The sequence below is a fragment of the Melozone crissalis genome, unplaced genomic scaffold, assembly GCF_028551555.1.
Source record: "Melozone crissalis strain CALT ecotype California unplaced genomic scaffold, PUWL_Pcris_2 ptg000041l_1, whole genome shotgun sequence".
In the NCBI taxonomy this organism is placed as follows: Eukaryota; Metazoa; Chordata; class Aves; order Passeriformes; family Passerellidae; genus Melozone; species Melozone crissalis.
Genome location: NW_026535819.1, coordinates 8,882,073 through 8,890,369, shown reverse-complemented (window position 1 = coordinate 8,890,369; position 8,297 = coordinate 8,882,073). Strand labels below are relative to the sequence as shown.

Genomic DNA, 8,297 nt, shown 5'->3' with positions numbered 1-8,297 from the left:
CAGTGGCTCTGTGCTGGAGATGACACCTCAGGGTACACTTGGCTCTCTGGGACGCCCTGGCGAAGGATGTCCAGGATGGTTGCAAAGCCCTCAGAGCACCAGTGGCTCTGGTGTCACACAGGTGGGTGACACCAGCAGTGGGGAGGAGATGCCACAGCCCAGGAGGGACCAAAGCACCCCTGCTGCCCTTGTCACTGCTCATCCGGCGGCTGCCGCAGTTCCAGCGATAAGAAAGCATGAAAGAAACAAAGCCAAACGCCAGCAGCGCCTTCCTTCAGGGGTTTAAGTGGATTTTGGGCACCAAAGGGGCTCAGGAGCGGGGGACGGTGAGACCCAAACCGGCCTTGGCCGGGGGCTCCCCTCACAAACCACGGGGCGTGGCCTGGCCCTATAGGGGCGGGGCCAAGCAACACAGGGGCGCGGCTAAGGTAATGAGCGTAGTAGTGAGCGTGACCTAACGACGGGGGTGGGATTGTGGGCGGGGCTTACACCGCGCTCTATGGGCTATCACTATGAGGAGGCGTAGCCGAGGGCGTGGCCAGTGCGGTGTGGGCGTGTCCTGCGTGACGCAGTGACGCTGCCGCGGCCCGGCCGGACGGAGCGGCCGCCATGGCGAGCCAGTCGCAGGGTATCCAGCAGCTGCTGCAGGCCGAGAAACGCGCCGCGGAGAAGGTGGCCGAGGCCCGCAAGAGTGAGTACGGCACGGCCCGGCACGCCAGGCCCCGCCGCGGGGGTGTGGTGGCAAGAGAGCTCGGCCCGGCCCGGTCTGGCCTGGCCCGCCCTGGCGCGGCCGTCTCAGGCCTTGCGGCCGGCGCTGAGGGCGGGGGATAGCGGGGATCCCCCAGCCCTGCCCCGGGTGTGCTTGGGGATCCCCCAGCCCTGCTCCTGGGGTTCTCGGGGATCCCCCAGCCCTGCTCCAGTGTGCTCGGGGATCTGTGGGACCACAAGAAAGCAGCGCTGGAGGCTCCCCAGGAAGGCTCAGTGCGGTGTGAGGGGTCGGAGCCGCGCTGGGACCCTCCTGGCAGAGCCCAGCGCAGGAACTCGGGGGCTCCTGGCTCTCTGCAGGACATGGTCACCATAACCGGGCCTTGGCTTTGGGCATTGCTGTGCCTCTCTCTGTCCTTCTTGCTTTCAGCTGGTGAAAACAGTGTGTTTCAATATCAGTAATTAATAGAGCTAGTCTGTTTCCATATCAGTAATTAATAAAGCTCTTAATTCCTAATAGATCCAAGTTAGGTTCTCCTGTTATGCAAGAGAAATTCTGGTTGCAAAGACCCCCAAGTCTGCAAATCTTTTCTGCTTTCAACAAATACCTGTGTATATCTCTGTTTATATGCCTACTCTGGCTTGCAGTTCAACCCCATGACTGTGTTGCAAGAGGCAGATTTTTGCAGTTCACTCCAGTGATGATAGTGTTGGAGGGGAAAATGTGGTGAGAAGTCCAGGAGGGGAAGTTGAGGCAATGGCCAGGACTGCTCTTGGTTTCACAGCTGGTCTGGCCTAAGACTAAGGTTTAATGCTCATTCTGTTGGGCTTTTCTTGGGATCTCACAGAAGCTGCACACTCACATGAAGTGGGGCAATCCTAAACATGGGTACACACTTGGAGAACTTACTGGGAGAAGCCCTGCAGAGAGGACCTTGGAGGTTCTGGTGGGTGAGGGGCTGGACATGAGCCTGTAGTGCCTTCACAGCCTTTATGGCCAGACACATCCTGGGCTGAGCCCAGCAGGACAGGGGGGATTCTGTGCCCAGGTGAGACCCCACCTGCAGAGCTGCCCCAGCCCTGGCCCAGCACAGGGAGGAGCTGGAGCTGCTGCAGAGATCCACAGGAGGCCATGGAGCTGCTCCCAGGGCTGGGGCCAGGCTGGGAGAGCTGGGGGTGCTCACCTGGAGAAGAGCAGGCTCCAGGGAGAGCTCAGAGCCCCTTCCAGAGCCTTAAAAAAAGGAAGGAGAGACTTTTTATATGGAAAGTGACAGAGAGTGGAATTAGGTGGGATATTGGGAATTAGGAATTCTCCCCTGGCAGGGTGGGCAGGCCCTGGCACAGGGTGCCCAGAGCAGCTGTGGCTGCCCCTGGATCCAAGGCCAGGCTGGACAGGGCTGGGAGCAGCCTGGGACAGTGGGAGGTGTCCCTGCCATGGCAGGGGTGGGATGGGATGATCTTTAGGGTTCCTTCAGCCCAAACCAGTCTGGGACTCATCCTGTTCCTAAGCCAGACCTGATGTGTCCCCCTGCTCTCACTGCTCCATGGTGGAGCTCCTGGCTCAGTGACCTTGGCCATGGTTTGCTGGGCTCCTCCTGACATTACCATGCTCAGGAGGGGCTTGGTTTGCCCCTGCAGAGGGAGCAGAGACTGTGCTGGTGGCTGTGCATGAGGAAATCACACTCTCAGTGTTTTCTCCTGTTTCTTTGCCTTGGTTTGTGCTGTGGAGCAGGGAAGAACCGGCGGCTGAAGCAGGCCAAGGAGGAGGCCCAGGCCGAGATCGAGCAGTACCGGCTGCAGAGGGAGAAGGAGTTCAAGGCCAAGGAGGCAGCGGTTGGTGTTCTCCATCACTCTCTTGTTTCCAGCCCCTTTGCCTTGCTCTGGGGCTGCCTGGCCCTGGCTGCACCCTCAGGGTGGAGCGAGTTACAGCAGGAGCACTTCCCCAAGGGCCTTCCTGTGAGGCACAGCCACGTGTCCCAGAAAATCCTATGGAAGTGGCTCAGGGCAGGATGTGTTGGTCTCAACTGGCAGGGAAAGAGCTTAATGAGCTCCTGAGTGACAGCCTCCCAAAAGCTGCTGTGTGCAGCAGTGTCCAAAAGAGGCTGAGCTCATTGCTCCTGTCACAGGCTCGTTTCCTATGGTGCTGACATGGCAGAGACCACTTGCTGTGTCCCTGGTCACCAGAAGGGAAGGCTGAGATTTTTATAAAGGTTCTTCAAGGGTAGGAGCAATGAGATGGTGGGAATTGTGCTTAGAGTGACTCCTGGGTGTTACTTTCATGCACTCTCTAGTGCAGTTGTGCCCAGGGGTTCCAGCTGTCTGTACAGCAGGACCCTATTTTGGGTACTCCTTAGAAACTCATGGGATAAATGGCAGGGAGTTGGAACAAGATGATCTTTAAGGTCCTTTCCAACCCAAACCATTTGATGATTCTGTAAAAAAGGATAAAAGGCAGAGGGGCTAGATGAAATATACGTGGACAAGTTAAGGGAAAAATGCAGCAGTATTTTTTTTAATATTAACATTAATATTTCCTCAACAAAGGGTAATGTGTGAGATGCTCCAGAATAACAAAATACAGAGCTTGGCATGGTGATTTCTCTTTCCTTTGCTGTTTGTAGGCCCTTGGCTCCCATGGCAGCTGCACCACTGAAGTGGAGAAGGAGACTCAGGAAAAGATGAGTGTAATCCAGCAGAACTTCCAGAAGAACCGGGAGGTGGTGATGTCCCAGCTGCTGTCCCTGGTGTGTGACATCAAACCCGAGATCCACGTGAATTACCGCATCAATGGCTAGTGCTGGCAGCAGGGAGCAGAGTCCTGGTACTGCTGGGAGTCCAGTCTGAGCTTCAGGTGCAATGTACAGCCCTCAGCCATACCTTCCCTGTCCTGCTTGTCCATGTGTTAAATTATTTCAGTGAGCCCTTGGAGTTCTCTTAGTTTCTCTTTTGACACGGATTCAGAGCTTGTTGAAACATGAAATGGCCATGTGTCAGATGTGTGCTGAGTTATTAAATAGATATTTTCCAGCTGGCACAGGAATGCTTCCTTTCCATGGTGATAATATTCAATGAGAAGTTTCCCTCTGTGAAATAGAAAAGGGAGAGAGCTGCTGGCCTGTGTCAGTAATTGTTAAACCTGTGTACCTGTATTCCTGTTGACCAAACTGCATTTCTCAGTGTGTTGTTAAACCTCTGCACAGGGTTTAAACCCTGTAAGAAGAATTCTCTGGCTGTGCAAATCGTGACTGAACATTTTCAGGTGCTTGAGTTTCTCTGTAATGAATCCTCTGTATATTCTGCTGTTAGCTTGAGGTACAAGTCTGGCACTATGACACCTGAAAGTAAAAACACTTCACTCCAAAGCCTCTGCTCAGTCTGGTTCTTCCTGCTCACTTGTTCTGGGAATGCTGGCAGGCCTTGCTGGGCACCTTGCAAGTCTGGACTCTGCAGAGTGACCATCAAGTATTGATAAAAGAAAGTTTAAGAGAGACAGCCAATATCTGAAGGTCACAGCAGGTAAGTTAAAACCCATTACAGAGCTCCTCCTCTTGGCTCCAGTCTGATGCTTTACCTGCCAGATCATTCTGAAAACTGTCAGGAACAAATGTTCTTGTGACCATTAGGGGAAATAAAATGGTGCCAGTTCATTGGAATAGTTTGATAGCCAGGTGCTGCACAGTAATTACCCTTCCCTGGGTCCAGTGCTGGTCACTGTGTGTTTGTACCAAGGTCATCCTGAATCCTGCAGCATCCTGTGCCTGGGAACAGAGGGAAAGAACAGTTCTGGGGTTGTGTGCATCACTTCCCAGCTCTTTAATCAAAGATATGCACAAATAATCGAGAGGTTTCATGTCTCAGTGGCTTCTTCCTCTTACCAACAGAATATTAAATGCAGCTTTGCTTTTTTGTTGAGTTTTTGTGGAAAAGGGACCTCAGCATGTCCCTGATCTGGCCCAGGAGTTGTGCAGGTTGGGATCTTTGCAAGGAGCCTCCTGGATGCTGTTGTGTTCCTCAGACAGAACATCTTGATTTCCACAGCTCCTCAGTGAGGCATTGCAAAGCCTCTTGAGCTCTGGAATTGGGCTAGGGAGGGAAAAAAGCAGGATGGATGTGAATGTGAGTCCTGCAGGCAGCTCTGGGGTCTCCTTGTCATATTTTATGGTAGTGCACTGTACTCCTGGAAAGATCTCTTCAGGAATTGAAGCTATTAAACGGGCTGTAAAATTCAAACAAAAGCTTCTTGCAAGGTGAAATGTGCCAGGCTGGGGGAGAAGCCAGGTGGGTACAAGCAGAACAGCAGTTTTAATCCATGTGCTGTTATGTGGTGTTATGGCCTCATAAAAGGTTGCAGCCATGGTAATTTCACTGTGTCCTTTGGAGATGAGACATTTCTCCCTGTTGAGAGCAGGTGCTCAGGCTCCAGCAGGACACTCCTAAAGCCCTCCTTGCTCCAGGCTGTAATTAGCAATTTCATTCCCTCTCTTATCAGTAACAGACTGAGACTCTGTCCAGAAAAAATGAAGTGTATGCTCCACTTTCTCATATTGCTTCATAAGTTTCCCTTGGTTAATGAGGACTTTTATTCTTCTTTAGAACAGAAGCAGGAGAAAAAGGGGGAAAAAATCCACCATGATTATATCTCCTTGCAAATATGCTGTGAAGAAGCTCCCTTTAGAACATGCAGAAGTGTTAATGTCTTACAAGAATAATAATTTTCTGTAATACTTCCCTGAAACTTAACTGTTGAGAGTGACCCCAACTTTGCGCTGAAGGAAGCATTTCCAATTACTGCTCTCCAGGAAGGCTGCCTTGGTTAGTGCAGTGATTTTATTTCCAGTTGAGATTCTTTCATCTTGCTCTGTGTGCCTAGGCCAGGCTGTGCCAGGGAAATGCTGTGACACAGGTATGGAGTGGGACACGCTGCTTCTTGCCCCTGAAATCTGATTTTTGGGGCATTTTGCAGGAAGTTTGAGGAGTAGGAGTGAAGCCCACAGCAGCTGTTAGAACAAATCTGTATCTGAATTCTTCCTGCTGCTCCTCTACCCAGAGAAGTGTGGCTGCTCCATGCCTGGAAGTGTGCAGGGCTGGGTTGGATGGGCTTGGAGCAGCCTGGGATAGTGGGAGGTGTCCCTGCAGGTAGAGAGAAGGGAGAGTGATCTCTTCCAACCCAAACCACTCTGGGGGTCTGTGACAATCCCTCAGGACTGAGCCACAGCCTGCTTGTGTACCACAGAAAGAGCAGAAGCTGCTTTGGGCCCACACACCCCTGTGAGATTGCCTTGTTCTGGGCTTCCATCCCTGGAAACACCACCTGGCTCCTGCTCCTGGGGACACTGCAGTGTGAGAGTGTCCAAAGGAGGGGCACAGGGATGGGTAAGGCTCTGGAGGGGCCGTGAGGAGCAGCTGAGGGCTCTGGGGTTGCTCAGCTGGAGCAGAGTGAGGGCAGAGCTCCCCGGGGCTACAGCTCCTCCCGAGGGGCAGCTCCCATCTCTGCTCTGGGACAGGGACAGGAGCCAGGGCACGGCTGGGGCTGGGCCAGGGCAGCTCAGGCTGGAGCTCAGGGCAAGGCTCTGCCCCCAGAGGGTGCTGGCACTGCCCAGGCTGCCCAGGGAATGGGCACGGCCCCGAGGCTGCCAGAGCTCCAGGAGCCTTTGGGCAGCGCTGCCAGGGGTGCCCAGGGTGGGGCTGCTGGGGGGCTGGGCAGGGACAGGGGCTGGATTTGATGATCCTTGGTGTCCCTCCAGCTCAGGAGATTCTGTGCTCTTGTGATCCTATGAAATAAAGGAAGAAATCACCTCTAACCCCAGACCTGGAGTCCAGAAATCACCTCTAACCCCAGATCTGGAGAGATCTCCTTAGTGGGGCATCAATTCTGGCTGGCAGTGCATTAGCAGGAGCTCCCCTGGCAGCTGCATTTGGGCACTTTCACAAGCAGGGTGAGGACATTTTCCTGCTGCTGGAGGTCCAGCAGTCCTTCCCCTCTCTGCCTGGAGCTGCCAGGCTGGCTGTGCTGGATGGGAATTCAGGGTATTCCAGGGGCAAGTCCACATTTGGCAACAATAAATTCCTCATTTTTCTGCTTTTTGTGAGGTCAGTGCACAGTTCCTGATGATCTTCATTCAATCTGGAGCTGTTTTCATGGCAGATCCAGCCCAGTGAGCTGCTGGCAGTCCCTCCATCCCTTTCCTGCCATCCCCAGCTTTGGGCTCCTGCTGTTGTCTCCCAGCCTGGAGCCCAGCTGACCTCAGAGCAGGCAGAATTTGGTAATTGCAGCAGTTCCTGGTCTGTGGGGCAGCTCGAGGGAGGTGTGGGTAGCAGGATGGGATATCCCAGGGCTGTCCTGCTGCTGTGGGGCAGGACCACCCTGCAGTGTCCCCTGGAGGTGACAGATGACTGTGTAAACATAATGCAGCTCCTCTCCCTTCTCTCTGCCTGCATTAAACCTGCTCTGTTTTCCCTTTTTGCTTCTTTTTTCCTCCTCTGGAATCTCTTTCCCCTTTATCTCTCTTCACTAGCTCTTGCATTAATGCATAATAGGAAACACAAGGCAAAAACCTGCTGGTCCCAGCTGAGGTCTTGGCTTTAAAGTCTTAAAGAAAATAATATTGAGAACTCTCCAGATCAATGTTCTGCTGAAAAAGTTTTCCCAAACTAATCCAAGGAAGGAGCACAGTGTAATGTTTCTTTGAGGTTGAAAGGAGAAAGTGCTAATTTCATGCAGAAAAGATTGTATCTTGGACTAGCATAAGAATAGAAAATAAATTGGTATTAAATTACATTCATCTGCCTCAAAATAATCTAATAAAGCATCTTCTGGATCAATAGCTGAATCATTATCCCAGGCACATAGCGAGCTTTGCCTCTTTTAATTTGAGATTCAAGAAAAGAGGTTTTTGCATTACCATAGTAAAAAGAATAATACTTTAAGTCTTCATAAGAAAAAGGCAGAAGTATGAAAAAAAAGATAAGAACCAGACTCAGTGCCTTAAGCAAGTGTCATTCTTCATTTGAAACTTGTAATTTATGGGTAGTGTAAAATAAATTTTTATATTTAATGACTGTCAATCTGTCAGCTTTGCTGACAAAAAAATCCAGCAATGCAGAGTGAAAGGACTTTGTGTGCAGGAAGGGAGGAGAAGGGCAAGACAAGGCTTTCAACAACTTTGTTCTCCTAATTAAGGCTCACTAGGGAAAAAAATAGGAAAGAGATGGCACAGTTCTGTCCTGAAAATGCAGTTTCATCAAAAGAAAATGAGATGTGCCAGTGTTGGCTGCAGTGTGCACAGTCCAAACAAGGCTGACGTGGAGAAAAACTGCAACCACATGCAGATTGTGGTCAAAAAAAGCTGGAATCACGGGAGTGTGGATTCCAAACACTGCAAAGGAGCTGAGTTTATCAAAACATGGAGTAAATACAGAGAGAACATGGTCAGAATAGGCAAAAGCAGACTAAATGTGTGTGTCTGGTTATTTAAAGCAGTGAGACACCAAATAGTTGCTGGAGAGTGACCTCAGAAGTGACATGAAGGATGTGATGAAGACTGAGGTTATTCCTGAGGCTGGCAGGGGTGGGTGGGCACTGTCAGTCTGGG

The 8,297-nt window shown here is 51.6% G+C and overlaps 1 protein-coding gene across 1 annotated transcript; it reads left to right on the top strand.

Annotated features, from left to right (window-relative positions):
- Positions 1 to 557: 557 nt before the first annotated feature.
- On the top strand, positions 558 to 4,070 carry ATP6V1G1 (ATPase H+ transporting V1 subunit G1). The gene is made up of 3 exons (XM_054284029.1): positions 558 to 691; positions 2,438 to 2,538; positions 3,327 to 4,070. Exons 1-3 carry the CDS (start codon positions 610 to 612, stop codon positions 3,498 to 3,500), a joined length of 357 nt encoding a protein of 118 aa, XP_054140004.1. The 5' UTR covers positions 558 to 609; the 3' UTR covers positions 3,501 to 4,070.
- Positions 4,071 to 8,297: the final 4,227 nt, after the last annotated feature.